General features: G+C 49.9%; 1 protein-coding gene across 1 annotated transcript in view; it reads left to right on the top strand.

The window, feature by feature from the left end:
* LOC103190603 (R3H domain-containing protein 2) overlaps positions 1-15,259 on the top strand; it is a 31,910-nt gene extending 16,651 nt beyond the window's left edge. Inside the window, 19 exon segments of the mRNA XM_042344212.1 lie at positions 42-150; positions 659-754; positions 1,178-1,209; positions 1,325-1,378; positions 3,670-3,893; positions 4,756-4,904; positions 5,657-5,776; positions 7,099-7,297; positions 7,300-7,325; positions 7,961-8,084; positions 8,747-8,898; positions 9,840-9,991; positions 10,766-10,866; positions 11,694-11,863; positions 12,131-12,275; positions 13,094-13,194; positions 13,404-13,488; positions 14,157-14,195; positions 14,831-15,259. Of these exon segments, the coding sequence (XP_042200146.1) occupies positions 42-150; positions 659-754; positions 1,178-1,209; positions 1,325-1,378; positions 3,670-3,893; positions 4,756-4,904; positions 5,657-5,776; positions 7,099-7,297; positions 7,300-7,325; positions 7,961-8,084; positions 8,747-8,898; positions 9,840-9,991; positions 10,766-10,866; positions 11,694-11,863; positions 12,131-12,275; positions 13,094-13,194; positions 13,404-13,488; positions 14,157-14,195; positions 14,831-15,183 (2,431 nt within the window). The 3' untranslated portion in view covers positions 15,184-15,259.
* Positions 15,260-18,270: the final 3,011 nt, after the last annotated feature.

Below are 18,270 nucleotides of genomic sequence, written 5' to 3'. Positions count from 1 at the left end.
TTAATGTATGTATTTTTTTCCTCTCTCTCTTTCCTCCGTAGACCGGAGCAGAGGTTTTCAGAGCACATAAAAGATGAAAAGAGTATGGATTTTCAGAAGAGATTTATACTCAAAAGGGATGACACTAGTCTAGATAAAGATGACAACCAGGTGAGCTCTACTCCAAACACGATGGATTCTGGATAAGGGCAAGGCTTCTGATCAAAAGATCTTTTCAAAGCTTAATATGTAGTTCAGTGGTTAGAGCACTTGCCTCGCAAGCAGGAGACCTGGATTCAATTCCCGCACAGGGCAAAACCTTAGGCAAGTTTCCTTACTACACGCACACGTGCGCACCTCTCTGTTTGCCCAACAGTAAGTAGGAACCCGGTTGTTAGTCAATTGGCGGAACACCTTTCTAGGGGTAATAATAATAATAAATTGGTCACTTCAATCCACCACTGCTTGTGGGGACGCTGCTGTGCGCAAATCGGCTGCCGCGGTTCTCCCACAAGCTATTAGGCGAGTCCGCTTTACGGTGCGTCCCGTGAAGCCCTTCGAGACGTCTCGAAAGACGTTATCAGGCCCCTGTCTCGAAAGCGAGGATTTACTACTCTCGTATTCGCTGCGTGTGGAAATTTCCCCGAGGCATGTGACGATTTATTCATTCCCTTTGCAGATGAGAGTGCCCTTGCGAGACGATCGGAGGAGTAAGTCGATAGAAGAGAGAGAGGAAGAGTACCAGAGGGTCAGAGACCGAATATTTGCTCGAGAAGTAAGCGGAAGGGAGACAATCCCCTTCCTCCCCCACCACCACCCACACACACACACACAATAAAATCGGTCACTCATTCATGGCTGTTTGTGGGACACTAGCCAATTGCGCGCAGCAGTGCCCCCACAAACAGCCGTGGATTGAGTGACCAAATTATTATCATTATGTTATTACTGTGTCATGCTCGTAAGATAGAACCAGAAGAGAGATTTGAGTATTTTTCTAGGTTTGCGTATCAAGATCTTAGCAATCGACTGCCGCGTTTCGCCCACAAAATACACAGTCAATTAATTCACTTTACGGTGCATCATGTGAAGCGCTTTGAGACGTCTCGAAGACATGATAAGGCGCTGTGTCAAACGCAAATATAATCAAATTATATTATTACTTTTATTATTAACACCATAATATTTTGCCTTTCAGTCTTCATACAATGGCTATCTGACAGACAACAGGTCAGTGTCCCACGCACAGTATGTGTTTTACAATTCTTTCTTTCCTTTCTGCTCCCGAGGAATGTCCCAAAACCTTTAGAAATGTGATTTGTTATCTTTTCAATACAACCAACAGACTCTCCAAAGAAGGCAGTTCCTCTAGTTTGCAAAAAAGGAGGCAGATTTTTAGGTATTATAACCTATTTATTTAAAAGTTCCAGCTTCTTAAAAGGGCAACGCTTTGCCAATGCATGGCTGTTTGTCGTTGGATGGCTTCGTATTGTGGTTGTGACAGTTCCATCAAGTGTTTCGCTATTGTACACAGTACCTCTTTAAGGAAATGACCCCCACAGTTTCACGTTGAGGTGGCAATTCAATCATTTAAGGCGTTTTGGGGTTTTTTTTTTTTTAAAAAATTGCTAAATGTTTTTGTTTTTACTCTGGAAACCGAAAGGCTTAATGAAGTGCAGTTGTGGACTGAGTTTTACTGCTCAGTTTTGACCGCTGGTCATGTTTGAAGCTGCGTTCATCAAAAAAGTTTTCAATTAGTCCTCATCCGGGAGTGCTGCTTGTGCCGCATTGAGGAAAAAGTTTAGAGAAGTTTTTTCTTCTTAATTCTCAGTCATTGACACTCAACGTCAACCCAACAACGCCAGGCGAGTGACACAGACAGGCTCGTTTGTGTTTTAGTTTCCCCCGCCCTTCTTATTGAGTGGACACTGTTTCCCCTCATTATTATATCACCTGGTGTTGCACACGAAACAACACCGACAAATCGCATTCACACGGCGCCTTTCACGTCGGGAGGACGTCCCAAGGCGCTGGACAGTCAGAGGTTTGGACCCGAGCTGAGCTGGGGGTTGGGATCAGAGGGCGGAGAGGGTAGGGGGTAGGTGGATGACCGAAGAGGAGGGTCTTGAGATGTGCCTTGAAGGAGGCGAGGGAGGGAGCGAGGCAAAGGGACTGGGATGGAGTTCCAAAGGGTTGGGGGGGTGGGCAGAGAGGGCTGAAGGCCTGGCCGCCGATGGTGGCACGAACCTTGATAGAAAACGGTCGTACAGGGCACCTGTAAATTGGAGGAAGTTGCTTTTGTTTTTGCGGCATTTTGGGGTCTACCAGAGGCTTCAACCAGCCTGCCAAGGTGGCCATTTTAGCGTCAGCAAGAGTTTGTTGGTGTGTGTGCATGCAATTAGATGCATTGACATGTTTCTTATGACTCATCTGGGCTACGTTGTGAATACAGTACTTTGTGCGAGCTTTTATTTTCGTTTTGTTTGTTTCAATCTGTAACCTGTTCAACGTGGAGTAAAGAGATCGTGGCCGCAGTACCATTCGCCATTTTCAAGCGTTTTGAGATGTCGGGTGGGGTTACTTTCTGCGCAGAGTACTCCTTTAGATGCTCGGGAAACTATATTCGAGGGACGAGGTACTTCAGTTATGTGGAGAGACTAAGATAGGTTGGGTTTATCCTCCTCAGAACAGAGAAGGTTGAGGGGAGATTTAAGAGAGGTGTAACATAGCATTTTTCGCGCTCAGGGGGGGGACCTCGCTGCATTTGACCTGCCCATAATTATTGCTTATTATTATTATTATTATTATTTGTTTGCTCAATATGTCCTTTAACATTCTGGGCACACAAAATAGTTTGGTAGTGCCACCAGCAGGCCAGTTGCGGTACGCGACTTTGTGAGGATGCGGATTTTTAAGTCGTCCCAAATCTTAGTGACTTAATTCAGACTTTTGTTTTCAAGTGAGATGGCGCGGCACGGCAGAATGGGCTGGCGGTAGTTAGAATCACAGAACCCTACAGCACAGAAAGGGGGCCTTTCTGCCTCACGGTGCTTGTGGTGTCTGTGCCGACTCTTTGAAAGAGCTACCAACTCGTCCCACTCCTCCCCCGCTCTTACCCCATAGACCTGCCTATTTTTCCTTTCCTTTCCGAGCCCCTTTCCAATTCCCCTTTTGACATGTCCGCACCTCTTTCAAAGCGCTGAAAGTTGTTGTGAACGAGAGATCCGCACTCCGGGGTTGCTCGTGGAAGTGGCCACGCTTTTGGAGGCCGAGGAAACACGGGAACAGGAGGAGGCCATTCAGCCCCTCGTGCCCGTTCCGCCATTCTATTAGATCACGGCTGATCTGTACCTCGACTCCACAATTACCCACCCTGTGCCCCATATTTCGCCCACAAAATACACAGTCACTACACTTTACAGTGGGCTTTGAGACGTCTGGAAGACGTGATAGGGCGCTGGATCAAATGCCAGGATAATTATTATTATTATTATTATTATTATCCCTCGATGCCCTGACCTAACAAACGTCCACTCACCTCAGTCTTGAAAATTTGAATGGATCTTTTGCCGCGCTGAGATCTTTTTTTTCGGGGTGGGGGGAGTGGGGGAGCTCGCCGACCGAGACCGAACGGGGGGGCGCGGGCGTTGGTGTTAACGGAGCAGCTTTTTTTTTTGTTTGCCGTGGCAGGGGAAACCGAGAGTGCCTGAGCAGGGCTTCGAGCAGCCGGCAGAGCAGCACGGAGACCGAGCTGAAATCCTCGGAGCCCAGGCCGTGGAGCAGCACCGACTCCGACAGCTCCAACCGCAGCCTGAAGCCCCCGGTGACCAAAGCCAGCAGCTTCAGCGGCATCTCCATCCTGACCCGGGGGGACAGTGTCGGCAAGAGCCCGGGCAACAGGGTCTCCAAAACGGGTACGTTTCCTGCCGTGGTTTCTTCTTCGGCGGCTCCCTGGCTGCGCGGTCGCTGAACCCTTGAATCTTGCGGCACAGAAGGAGGGTCGTTCAGCCCGTCGGGCCTGTCACGGGCCCCTTTGAAAAAGCCACCCAATCAATAACCACCACCACAACAACAACACCTAATGACCTTTACACGTCGGGAGGACATCCCAAGGCGCTGGACGGTCAGGGAGCCGCGCCCGAGCTGGGGTTTGGGATCGGGAGGGCAGGGAGGGTTGGGTAGGAGGATGACCGAAGGCGCAGTCGAAGAGGAGGGTCTTGAGATATGTCTTGAAGGAGGGGGAAGGCGGAGGGACTGTGGGATGGATTTGACTGTGAGTAGAAACTATGAATTTGTTGAATCACACACTTTTTTTTACTCCAATGAAAGCGAAAGTGAATTGAACGCAGGTTAATGTAATGCTGCACAGTCACGTCTGTTTTTTCCTTCAAGAAACTCTTTATATAATGTGAAAGCCTCCCGGCTCTTGCATGAATGTTATCCTGCTCTGCTGGAAATTCCACATATTCTGCGAAGAGTTTCACCCACAAAATAGGCAAGTCAATTCACTTTACAACGTATCCCGTGAGTCGCTTTGAGGCGGCTCAAAGACGTGATGAAGCGGGGTATCAAATGCAAGGATTATTATTTATTATTATATCACAATTGGAGTTGAGGTACAGATCAGCCAGGATCTAATAGAATGGTCAGAACAGGCTCGAGTGGCTGAATAAATGGCCTCCTCCTGTTCCTATGTTCCAATAGAAGGATTATTATTATTATTATCAAAATATACAGTCGATTCACTTTACTCTTCTGTCTTGTCTCTGTTGTTAGGTTTGCCGCTTGCTTCTCCCGAGATCACATCGTCGGGGTATAATATTCCCTCCGCACATCAACCTGGGAGGGCTCTTCTGTCTAACCCTACACAGCAGCTCTCACCAGCACCTCAGCAACAACCGATGACAAATCACATGCTGTCACAAGTAAGCCATCATTTCGATTCCCCCTCCAGCTTTCCCCTCTCCCCCCCCCAAACCCCAAACCCCACCACCCCAACAAAAAAAACCAGTTAAAATCCACTGTGCGTCTCAGGTTTTGTATGAGGTGAAAGTAAAACTGGCTTTCGTTTCCTGTCTTGTAAAGAAATGTCGACGCAGGATTGTGCTGGGCTGTGAATAAAGGAACCTGCTCATTATCGCATGTTAACCATGTTCCTTCACTGGCTGCCCGTTGCTGTAAGATTGCCCACAAGTCCACAGTCAATTCACTTGACGGCGTATCCCGTGAAACGCTTTGAGACGTCTCGAAGAGGTGATAAGGCGCCGGGTCAGACGCCGGGGGTTATTATGATTGAATGGAGGTCACCTGTGAACTGTGTCTGTGGGAGTGTCTGTGTGCGTGTCTGCGTGTGGTTGTGCGCGCGTGTGTGTGTGTGTGTGTGTGTGTGTGCAGAGGGGGCTCCCTCTCGTGGCTGCAGATGGGAAATTGTACCACTTCCGTGTAATTTGCGGGTTTTAGTCTGACTTGGCTGTTTCAGGATTCCTGGCTATATTAAAGGGAACATCACTTCCGAGCGCGTGTGGGAGAGGGAGAATCACTGTGAAATGTCACCTAATGTTTTATCGGTTGAGTGTAAGACGATGATGACTCCCATTAACCCCGTGTTTCTTTCTCCCCAATCCGTTTCTCTCTCTCTCTCCCTCTCTCTCTCTGTCGCTGGCGTCTCTCTATCTAGCCCCTGCCATCTCTGCAGCCCTCTGTACAGCCTGTCCAGTACTCTGCCAACTCTTGCCCCCAAGTTCTCCTGCCAGTCTCGCCTCCCCAGCAGTACACTATGGTACATGTCAACAGTTCTGTACGTTTAGTTCTACCTAAGTTGTGTCTCGATATTGGTGCGCGTTTGCTTCACCCACAAAATACACAGTATATTCCGTGAAGCGCTTTGAGGCGTCTCGAAGACGTGATAAGGCGCTGTTTCAAATGCAAGGATTATTATTATTATTATTTCCGAATAGCCTTTGGGCAGTCATTCGCTGTGTTGCTGGGAAAATTGCCACTTGGGTGAGAAACTTAAGTACTGGAGCCATAGAGCAGCAGGGAGAGGCCGGAGTCTTTAGCAGAGGAGCAAAGCGAGAGAACGAGGGGTTGGTTTTAAATTCGGAATCCAATTGCGGTCCCATGTTGCTGTGACCAGCTCCTCCCACAGTTTGTGGTGACCAGTTGTAAGCTGGGAGCTGGCTGCTTTTCTAACCTCTCCCAAATGAAGATCGTATAGGTCACCGGAGGCTGATTATCGCTCACTTCTTACTGGAAGTTTGTTGGTGATAAACAGTGCCTTATATGCCCGAGTGTTATTTTAGCAAACTGGCACTACGGGTTCAGATATGAGTCACCTCTCGTCTGTGCCAATAAATGTTGTGTATCTTTGAATCGCAGAAGATTTAACAGCACAGAGGGATGCCATTTGGTCCATCGTGTCTGGGCTGCTGTTTACTTCCCTCTGCCCCACACTGCAGCTATCTCATTTAATCCCAGCTCCCCTGCTCCTTTCCCCCAAAACCTTCAATACTTTTCCTCACTATGTACCCCTGTATGGCCTCTCACGTCTGTTCTGAACTTTACTTCTACAGCTATTTTTTGTGTTCAAAGTGTTCGTTCAACATTGTAACAGCGCTCTGTATATTTAAATCGATCTTCTAACCTCCCCTTTGCCCTTACGAATCGGGACCGAAGTTGTCTTGTGACTGATTGATCCACAGAAATACTTTGATTTTGGAAAAATAAAGACGACATGATAAGGCGCTATAACGATGGCAAGGGTTAAAATCGGTCGGTCGGTTCCCTGGGCCAATGAACGGGCGAAATGAGTCGAAATATAGTGCGAGATGCGGCTTAAGTTTATCCTACAAATTCCGCAGTCACTACACTTTCCGGCTATATTCTGTGAAGAGCTTTGAGACGTCTCGAAGATGCGATGAGGCGCTGCGTCAGATGCGATGTTGTTGTTGCTCACGTAGAGCGACTTAGCACGTCGTCAAAAGACGCCTCAAAGCGCTTCGCAGAGCTTGTTGCCCGCAGTTGGCTGCCGGGTGACGTTTCGCCCACAAAAATACGAAGCTGCGTGTGAGTGGAAGAGTGAATGATAATAACCTCTGGCTTTGCGTGCACGCCATTTAGCCTGAAGAACTCGGCAGCCCCTTCGGACAGATAAGTCTTAGCCGCCAAGGATCCACCGAAGCCCCTGACACCACCTCTGCCGTTTACCAAACCCCCGTCATATCACAGGCCAGCTACATCATGGCCTCGCCAGCCCAGTCCCTCTCCGCCCCGCAATACGCAACGACCGGACATCCCACCGCTCAACAGGTGCTCCAGCCCCAGGCTACATGCAGTCCCCTCCGCAGGTAACGTGTCCTTTAATTATTCATTTAGAATCGATCAGTCCCTAAGTAAATTTACTGTTCCCTATGCCCGAGCAGGTCGGGCCGAGGCAAAACCTTGTGCCCGTTTCCTTACTCCTCACACGCGCCTCTGTTGACCCAGCAGGAAGTAGGCAACCCCGGTTGTTAGTCGATTGGTGGATCGCTTTTCTGGGCGTAATGATTCCTTCGCGCAAAAAAAAAAATCCCCGGTTCCACGATCCACAAAATCCAGTGAATCCAACACTCCTGCGTATTAAACTCCGTACAACATAATTTCTAGCCAGGCTGTCTTATCACCGAAGGCATCGATTTCAAGATCCTCACACGTCTCTTCAAGCCCTGGCACTTCCCTCTCGACCTCTCCCGACCTCCTTACTCCCCGACCCACTTTCCGCTGCCTCCGCTCAGCTGTCTCAGGCCTCCTCCTCCTTGTCCCTCGTTCCCTCCGCTCCGCTCCACCATCGGTGGCCGTGCTTTCAGAAACTCCTGTCACTCTCTCCCTCTTCCCCATCTTCAGGTCGCGCCCTGGAACCCTATCGTGCGTGAGGGGAGCGGTGTAAATGCAAGTTGCTGTTGGGAATTAAACTAACCTGACTTTCAATTCCCTGTCTCTCCAGATTCCTGTGTCCTATTACCCTCCCGGGCAGTACCCGAGTTCCAACCAGCAGTTCCGTCCTCTCTCCCAGGTTCCGTACAACGCTCAGCGCACTCAGCAGCTGCCCCAACCGTCACAGCAAACAGGTGCGTATTCTTAACGAAACTTAATCCTCCTCTGGGGGGAGGTAAGCAGAGTCTCCTCGGGGCTGAAGTTGACGTGGAGAGAGAGAAGTGGAGGCTGTTAGCGTTTCTTAGTTGTTTAATGATGGGGGAATTCGACAGAATTCTACCAAAACAGCAGGACTAATGCAGTGCTGTTTTTATTTGCGTGTCTTGGTGTCTCGTTCGCTGTGCCGGACAGAATTAGATGTTTGTAAATGGAAAATTGTCATCGGACTGTGCTTCAAAGTACTTGGGGTCAATGTTGATAATAATAATCCTTGGATTTGACACAGCGCCTCATCATGTCTTCGAGACATCTCAAAGCGCTTCGAACGATACACTGTAAGGTGTAGTGACTGCATATTTTGTGCGAGAAACACGGCAGCCCATTGCGCACAGCTGCGTCCCCACAAGCAGTCGTGGTTTGGAGTGACCAAATATTTACCATTTATGTATCTTTTTTGTTTAACGATGTGTGCAGTTTAAATTCCTTGAATTTCGTCTCTCCCTCGGAGCAGTTTACGAAGGACAGTGTGTTTACTTTAGAGAGCGCTGTTTGGGATGGCTTCGGGTGCTGTAGTCTTGGTTGTTTAAGAGAGAGCCAGCGTTGCGGTATTGACTGAGTTTACAATTCGTGTCCGTAGCTTTGCAGGGTGTAGTTCCAAACCAGCAACAGACCTACCAGGGCATGATCCAACAGCCCCAGCCACCAGGCTTGATCAGCAATCAGAGAAGCAATCCGGGAAACCAGATGCAAGGAATGATGGTGCAGTATTCATCTGTTCCGTCGTATCAGGTAACTCAGCGAAAATGTAATCATAATAATGATCCTTGCATTCGATAGAGCTCCTTATCATGTCTTTGAGACGTCTCAAAGCGCTTCACAGAATATACTGTACTGCAAAGTGAATCGACTGTATATTTTGTGGGCGAAAATGGATGTCATGGATTGAGTGACCTTATTATTTTTGTTGAAGGGATTATTACCCCCCCCCCCCCCCCCCCCAGAAAAGCAATCCACTAATAATCGGGTTCCTACTTATCGCTAGGTAAACCGAGGTGTGTGGAGTAAGGAAACTTGCCCCACATTTCCCCGTGTCGGGAATCGAACCCATGTCTCTCGCTTTATTTTGTATAAATCAAACTTAATAGACAAACATGGCTACCAATTGCCCGGGCCAAATCTCACTAATATAAATCTTGACGTGAATGAGCAGTTTTATCTGGAGGATGGTTGCCAGGAAACTAGGGGAAAAACTCTCTTTTCAACGTGCACCTGGACGAAACAGATGGGACATTTCTTCACATGTAGGATGATGATGATGATGATAAGAGGATAGGAAATGCAGCAGACTATTTTTAAGTGAAAGTGAGAGCCACGTGGAACAGATTGCCACAGCACAGATGGCGGAATTAGAAATTACAAAGAGTTTCAAAAGGAACTAGAGAAGTTCCTGTCAACTAAAAAGGATTTGTTTTCAAATCCCTTCATGTCCTCGCACCTCCATACCTCTCCGATTTTCTTTGGGATAAGAGCGGGGTGGGGGGGGCGAGTGGGACTAGTTGGTGGCTCTTTCAAAGAGCCGGCACAGGCACGATGGGCCGAATGGCCTCCCGTGCTGTAAGATTCTATGATTCCACAAGAAAAAGAGTTTGCCGCAAACCATTTTTTCAGGACTTTCTTTCTCAACGTCTGTTGGCCGTTGGTTAACGGGTTCGCTGTTGATCACTTCACAGGTGCCAATGGCCAGCGATTCGCCGGGAGTCGTACAGCAGCCATACCAACAGCCGGTGATGGTGCCCAGCCAGTCTGTACAGGGAGCACTCCCGGGCGGGGGAGTCCCAGTGTATTATAGTGTTATCCCAGCCTCCCAGCAAAACAGCACAAGGTAAGAGATTGTTTGGGAAATAGATGTGTAAAAGGGAAGAGAAGACCTGAGGGAGTTTTATCATCGTAGTAATAATAATCATCCTTGCATTTGATACAGCGCCTTATCGCGTCTTCGAGACGTCTAAAGCGCTTCACAGGATATACTGTCAAGTGGAGTGACTGTATTTTGTGGGCGAAACGAGCACAGGGTCTAGCTGGCTCAAACTCTTGAGGCTCTGAGGAGAGGATTAGAATGAAAGTGAGGATGAAGATTCTTTCAAGCACAAATGAGATCGATCTCTGTTAGGAAATAATATCTGAGGGATTACAGTCGGGAGAGTTTTTGGGGACACGACATGACGTGTGCCAACGACTGCCAAGGACGGTTGGTGGAAGGCGAAATAGATGGACATTGGGGTTCTTGCGTCTAGAGAATTCTTATGATAAGACCAGGTTAGTGATTCTGTAGCAAGTCCTGCATTCACTCCTCGGACGGGAACTGATTCTCCTCCTTGAATCACATTCCCACTAGGAATTCCTGAGTGGGTGTCTTTAATCAGTTGTTAGCCCATGGATTCTGGATCCCATTCCCATTGTCCAGACTGAAGTGGGTAGATGTTTGTGAGGTCAGGGTATCAAGGGATACGGGGCAAAGGTGGGTAACTGGACTTGAGGTACAGATCAGCCATGATCAAATAGAATGGCAGAACAGGCTCGAGGGGCTGGATGGCCTCCTCCTGTTTCTACGAACTGTCGAGTTGAACGCGGCTTAAACTCATAACAACTTTTTCAGCCAATCGGTTGGATTCCTTCAGCCTCCCGGCCCAGAGCAGTACCAGATGCCTCAGTCTCCTTCTCCGTGTAACCCACCACCGATACAGCAACAGTACACAGGTTAGTACAACACACGCTCTGTCCCATCCACCGGCACACAATAGGACTGGTCAAAACCATCAGTACCACAACAGCCAGCATTTATATAGTGCCCTTCACGCTATGTCAAACGAGAGGATTATTATTATTATAAATAAATAAACTTTGTGTTTATATATAGCACCTTTCACATCGGGATTAATATTATTATTATTATTATTAGTCAGGCAGTGGGCCAACTATTCCATGCCGTGGAGAGTGACAAGCAGTATAGCCCGTCAGTTATCACACAAACAGGTGGCCCTCAAATCTAAGCTCAAGTGGAGATAAAAATAGGTTAGCGACAAGTGAACCCACGTAAGTGCTAGGAGTCTGATACATTATTGATGCAACGAATGCGAATTACTGATCCCAACGGTGATGAATGAGAAGCAAGTGTGTGCGTCAGAATTTTACTTTCTTTTTTTTTTCTTTGGTCTGACACGTGCGGAAACCCATCACCGTTGCTTAAGAGTCTCCAAACCCAACTGAGAATTCCACGCGTCCCACCCCACGCCTGCAGATTCCAGAGCTAGATTGTCGGAATGGAACACGCTCCTCCCCACCCACCCCCCTCTCTCTCTCTCTCTCTCTCTCCCTCTCCCTGGAGGGACACCTCCTGCTTACCTAATTCCAGAAAGTATTAGGCGCGGGTTGGAGAACCGTCTACTCACAAGCCGTCGCCCCTCGTCACGTCTTCGAGGAGAGCCTCAAAGCGCTGCACCGATCGCTACCTTGAAAGCGAACCGACTTGCGTATTTCTGTGTGGGTAACGTTTCTTCTCCCTTCCCCCCCACCCCTTCCTCAAGGTGTGGCCGCGCCAGGTCACGGAGTGGTCGTCATGCAGCTGAGCGTCCCCAATGGGCCTCAGCCCCCCCAGACGCCCCTGTTGTCCCAGTGGAACCAGTGCAAGTACTACACGGTGGAGCAGAGGGGGCAGAAATCCACAGAGCTGTACAACCCTGACACCCCCACACAGGTATATACACACACACACCCACACCCACATGCCTCAAGACCCCCTCCTCTTCGACCAACCGCGCCTTCGCATGAGTGCGTGCGTGCGGAGTAAGGAAACCTGCCTAAGGATTCGTTCTGACCCGACCGCGCCGGGGAATTCGAACCCGGGTCCTCTCGGCTTGCGAGGCGAGGGCTCTGACCAACGCGGGCAGAAACCAACCCTGTGTGCAAACCATTTGCCATTAACGGTGACGTTTTTGTTTTCGTTGGAATTTTTTTTCTCCAGGTCAACGCACAATTAAGCAGCCCGCTGAGCTCTCCAACCCAGTCGCCAACGCCAACCCCGGTGACTAACGTGACCAGCGTATGTCCTGGTTTGGCACCACTGCCGCTGATCGCTCAGTTCTCGAGACCTGTGGGGCCAGCACAAGGTGAACATTGAGAGCCGTTCCCACTGTGCGGCGAGCTGCGAGGTTTTTCCCGACGCGCAGCGCGCTATGCAAGTGTCCTTTGCGGTCGTTTTCCAGGGGGTTTTAATGCCGTAAAGTTATTACTTCTTCGTTTTAATAATCATGAATATAATAATAATAATCCTTGCGTTTGATATATTATATACATAATATACACAGCGCCTTATCACGTCTTCGAGAAGTCTCAAAGCGCTTCACGGGATATACTGTAAAGTGGTAGTGACTGTGTATTTTGACACGAGGATTCCCCCCAAACAGTCGTGGATTGAGTAACCATATTATTATTATTATTATTATACTCCTTCAAATATCGAAACACCTCAAAGCGCTTTGCAGAGTTTTCTGTCTAGTGTAAGTGCCTTTGCATTTGTGGGCGAAGGTTGCAACCAATTTGCGCACAGCAGAGTTCCCTACAAACAGCGGTGAAGGGAATGACCAATTTTTTGGCCGGGAAACCAGGGGAAGCCCCCTTTCTCCTCTCGTGTTCCTTTTGCCAGGAAATTGAACGGCCAACAACGACGACAACTTGCATTTGTATCGCGTCCCGGAGCGCTTGACAGTGGCAGAGTCTGACCCCGAGCCAGGGGGAGAGGGAGGGAGGGAGGTGACCGTAAGCACGATCGAAAAGGAGGGTCCTCAGGCAGGATCTGAAAGTGGGGAAGGGGGAGAGAGTTCCAGAGTTTCGGGGGCACCGTGGCTGAAAGCACAAACGCGCACTGCGTCCGACTGGATTTCCCTTGCGTCTTGTGTACAATTGCCTGCGTTTCTGTCCGTACCAGGTGACACCCGTTACTCCTTACTCGGCCAGCCTTTGCAATACAACCTGCCAGTGTGCCCTCCTCCAGTAATCCACGGACAGTGTCAGTACTCAGCTCATCAGGTACGTTGATCCAGATCGATTGGCTCCCTTTCCTTACAGGGTTTATAATAATCCTTGCGTTTGATCTACGAGCGCCTTATTATTGGGACGTCTTTCAGACGTGAAGTGTCCCCACAACTACACTGTGGTCCTCAGGGCCTTGGGTCGTCCTCCCGACGTGAAAGGGGCTATTAAAAAAAAAATGTCATTTCTTGTTGTTGTATTCCAAGGGGTCCTGCGGAGCGAAGCACAGTAAACGAGGGAAGAAACCAGCTCTGAAATCGGCTTCCACAGATCTTGGCACGGGAGATGTCGGTTAGTATCTAAACAGTCGGCGGGTCTTGTAAAAAGGATTTGTTTTCTTCCCGGAAAGGGAAGTTGTTTTTTGCCGGGGGTGGGGGGGAGAAGAGGGCGTTCAGGCGGCTATTTTATATTAAAAAAAACACACATTGTCAACTACATTAAGATCGTTTCTTGCAACTGATCCATCAGAAATCTAATTTGTTTGTTGTCTTTGTTGACAAACGAAGCTAGACTTTGCAGCCAGACTTCACGATCGATGTCTTTGACAAAGTGCCTCACTTATCAGCGAGTAATAATAATCCTTGCTTTTGATACTGCGCCTTCTCCCGTCTTCGAGACGTCTCAAAGCGCTTCACAGGATACGCCGTAAAGTGAATTGATGGTATATTTTGTGGGCGAAACGCAGCAGCCGATTGCGCACGGCAGCGTCCCCCACACAAGCAGTTCACACGCGTGAAAAGATCGTGGCAACAACGGCAGCAAATGACATTTGCACAGCCGCCTGCCCGTCGTGTCAGGAGGACTTCCCAAGGCGCTGGACGGGTCAGAGATTTGGACCCCAAACTGGGAGTTGGGATCAGGACGGGCGGAGGGTGGAGGTCGGAGGGTGAACTGAAGGCGCAGTCGGAAGAGGGCAGCAGTCAGCGTGCACCTGAATGTTTCTACGTTTGTTCTCGCAGTGCATTGGAGCAACATCAGCCTGCCAGGATCCTTCGCAGGTAAGTCCGTCTCATCAAAATTACTTCCTCGTTTCAGTGCGCGCTAACCTTATCCTTTCGTGCGAGGTTTAAATGCTTATCCCGCTCCTCGTGCTAAGGAATAAGCCAAACTATCCAGAGTTTCCTGTAGCTCAGTGGCTCGCAAACGAGAGGACCCGGGTTCGATTCCCGGGCGGGTCAGGTTGGGGCGAAACCTTAGGCAAGTTTCCTTACTCCACACACACACACACACACACACAGACACACACACACGCTCGCGCACACACACAGACACACACACACGCACGCGCACACACAGACACACACACGCCTCTGTTTACCGAGCAGTAAAGTTAATCCCTCAAATATATAAATAATTATTTGGTCACTCAACCCGCGGCTGTTTGTGGGGACGCCGCCGTGCGCAATTGGCTGCCGGGCTCCGCCCACGAAATACACAGTCACTACACTTCACGAGATATCCCGCGAAGCGCTTGGAGACGTCTCGGAGACGTGATGAGGCGCTGTGTCACATGCCAGCGTTACTGTTATTGTTATAAATGTTGGTGATCGACTTGAGCGCGATTTTAAAAAGGTGATGGAATCGCTCAATGTTCTCCCTCCCTCCTCTCTCTCTCTCTCTGCTCCCATTTCAGTTGTCGGTCGGATACTGGAGGTAACGGACCTTCCCGAAGGAATCACCCGTACCGAGGCCGACAAACTTTTCAGCCAGCTCTCCATGTCCGGTGCCAAAATCCAGTGGCTCAGAGACTCTCAGCAGCGCGGTGTCGGCGGCGGCGGTGGCTCAGGTGACTGCAACCGGTCGGCTGAGCACTCGAGGAGCGCTGGTGACTTAGCCGCACTTTATACCATCGTTGCCGTGTTCCCCTCCACCGTGGCCGCCCAGAACGCCACCGTCAGACTCAATAACTCCACAAACCGCTTCAAGCTGCGGTCGGCCAAGAAGAGCTACGACCTCCGGGTCCTCGAAAGGGCCAGTTCTCAGTGACGGACTGAGGGATGGACATTTGGAAGGACCCCCCCACCTTCCCCCCCGACGCTCACACACGCACACACACACACACTTTTTTCTCTTTCTCCTTTGGATGGCTATATGGCTTTGTTTCCAGTCGGCGTCGTTCCTGTAGTGCATTGTTTTGTCCGAATATCACTTTAGACATAATTAAGGAAAGTTAGTGATCTGTTGGGGGAGGTGGGGAATCGGTGCGGGGTTGGGGGCGGTGGGTGGGGGGGGTTAGGGGGGGGTGTTGGGTGGGAAGAAAAAAATATTGTTTCTGTTTCTCCCTTCCTTATTCCAGCCCCTCTCTCGCTCCCTCCGCTCCCCCTTTTACGCACCCCCCCCCCACCCCACCCTCGCTCTCCCCCCTCCCCCCCCACCACCTTACACAAACCCATGTGTATTTTTCTGTTTAGAATTGTGCAAATGTATTAGAAAGAAGCTTATTTAAGTGACACAAAACAGTTGACTGTGTACGGTCACGAGAAATTTTATTTAACCTGTTTTTTTTGTTGTTTTTTTTTTGTTTCGTTTTTTTTTGTTTGTTTTTTTTTTTTGATTTTAAATATAAAATGTCTGTCTGCCAGCCCAGACTCTCAAAATCTCCTTTGTTTTCAAGTGGTTGATTTCATTTGCCAGGCACGTCCGTCCCTAAGAGAAGACCGGTCGCTAAGCTTCGGTAAGTGACCCAACCAGGGAATGGACACGGTTAGAGGCGGCAGAGAAGCTGGTATTGATACGGGAGAAAGCGTATTGTCTGGCGCCGAGGACGCACCATAAGAACGTAAGAACTTGCCGGCCAAAAGAAGACCGAGGTCCACTCTGTTCGCCTTCCACCGTAACTGGCAGTCGCTTGACATGTGTCCTCAAACTGTTACGTATCCTCCAGATATTATTTTCTAGCAGAAACGGGTCCGGTATGTTCTTGAAACGGTCAACACTTCCTGCTTCCGTCTCCCCTCCCTCCCTCGCGAGCCTGTTCCATACGTTTTACTGCTCGCTCACTGAAGTTGTTTCTGCAGATTCTTGTTCCGAATTCACCCCCCCCTCTCAATCGCAGGCCCGTGGCCTCGGGTTCTACTGTTCGGTACACGATAAACCCGTTTATTATGGTCTACGTTATCGAGTCCCTTCAGAATCCATTTATCTGCTCAGCTCCTTCGACCACACTTTACAGTAAAATCCTGCGAGATTTTTAAGGCGTCTCGACCACACGAGGTGCTATATCAAATGCAACGATTATTATTATTATTATTATTACTACTTTGTTGGGCACATAAGCACAGGTCTCTCTGCCTCCAACCCGAGTCGCCCACCAGAGTCGGCCTGACTCAGTCGGTAGCAATCTCACCATCTGAGACGAAAGGCTGTGGGTGAAACACAGCAACCAATTGCGCACAGCAGTGTCCCGCAAACAGTCGTGGATTGAGTGACCAACTTATTATTTATTTTAATTTATTTTCGAGAGACTATTACCCCCAGAAAGCGATCCGCCAATCAACCAACGACCGGGTTCCTACTTACTGCTCGGTGAACAGGTGCGTGTGTGGAGTAAGGAAACTTAACCAAGGTTTCGCCCTGACCCGTCCGGGCATTGAACCCGGGTCCTCTCGCTCGCTTGTGAGGCGAGTGGTCCGACCGCTACAGCGCAGGACTTAGCGCCTCTCACGTCAGAAGAAACGTCCTAAGGGATGCCAAGAGGGCGGAATGGCTTTAACACAGAGCGCACTGTGCACTGGCAGCGGTTTACAAGAGAGGCAGAGAGAGGGGGCACCCTCGAACGGAGCAGTTAATACCGGGTGAAATAAGTAGCGTCAGGGCATGAAATAAAAAGTGTACGTGTCAGGTGTGTGCGTCAATTTTTGCTTTCACCATCATCACCGCAGACACACACACACACACGCACACACACATACCCTGGACTGAAGTCCGCTGATTCCAGACGATGGCAACCGCTTGATAAATAATCCTCGCATTTGCTTACAGCCCCGTCCGTCCTTGTCAGGCAGAGCAATTGTCACAATGCGCTCGACAGGACGCACTGCGAGGCGTAGTGACCGTGCGTGCTTGGTGGGCGAAGGCGGCGTTCCAAGCGGGCTGGGACGAGGTCCCGCACGCGGCCGCGGGGATGTCGTCGTCGTGGGTCGGGAGGACTGCTCAAACGTGCTCGGCGGTGCTGGCCGTGCCCCGGTAAGATGGAATAGATCAAAGGCACCGCTCTCTCCTTAACGTCGTTCCCTGCGTTGCGTACACTCGACGCTCGCCTCGCAGGCGAGGACCTGGGTGCCGTTCCCGGGTGGAGTGACGCCTAACCAAGTCTCCTTACTCCGCACACGCGCCTCTGCTGCTTATCCAGCAGTAGGTATGAAACCCGGTTATTGGTTGATTTTTTTTCTCTCGGGGGGTAACAATTCCTCGTAATGATTCTTCTTTTAAAAAAAAGACTCACTCACCCACTCACCCCCACCCCCCCCCTCGCTCTTACCCCAATTAGTCCCACCTACACCCCCCCCCTGCTCTTACCCCAACTAGTCCCACTCACTCCCCCCTCGCTCTTACCCCAACTAGTCCCACTCACTCCCCCCTCGCTCTTACCCCAACTAGTCCCACTCACTCCCCCCTCGCTCTTACCCCAACTAGTCCCACTCACTCCCCCCCCGCTCTTACCCCAACTAGTCCCACTCACTCCCCCCCCCGCTCTTACCCCAACTAGCCCCCACTCACTCCCCCCCCCCCCCCCCGCTCTTACCCCAACTAGTCCCACTCACTCCCCCCCCGCTCTTACCCCGTAGTCCTGCACATTTTTTCTTAATGTTTGTCACCCATTTGTTTCTCTTCGGTAGGATAGTGATTTGGTTGGACTGTGGCCGCGACACTCGCCCTCGTGCAGCTCCAAACCACAGCGCCTTGCGTTCTGAGTTATTGAGTGTTGACGGGCGGTTGGGTGGGGGGTGGTGAGGGGGGGGTGAGAGAGACATCACAGCCAAGCCAGAGTCTATTTGATATCCTCACATTCCCACAGTGGGTCAGTCGAGAGCAAGCTGGGTTTTTTTTCAATGCTCCCCCCCCCCCAACCCC

Source organism: Callorhinchus milii, unplaced genomic scaffold (assembly GCF_018977255.1).
Source record: "Callorhinchus milii isolate IMCB2004 unplaced genomic scaffold, IMCB_Cmil_1.0 Scaffold27, whole genome shotgun sequence".
Classification (NCBI taxonomy): Eukaryota; Metazoa; Chordata; class Chondrichthyes; order Chimaeriformes; family Callorhinchidae; genus Callorhinchus; species Callorhinchus milii.
This window is presented reverse-complemented; position numbering and strand designations above follow the sequence as displayed.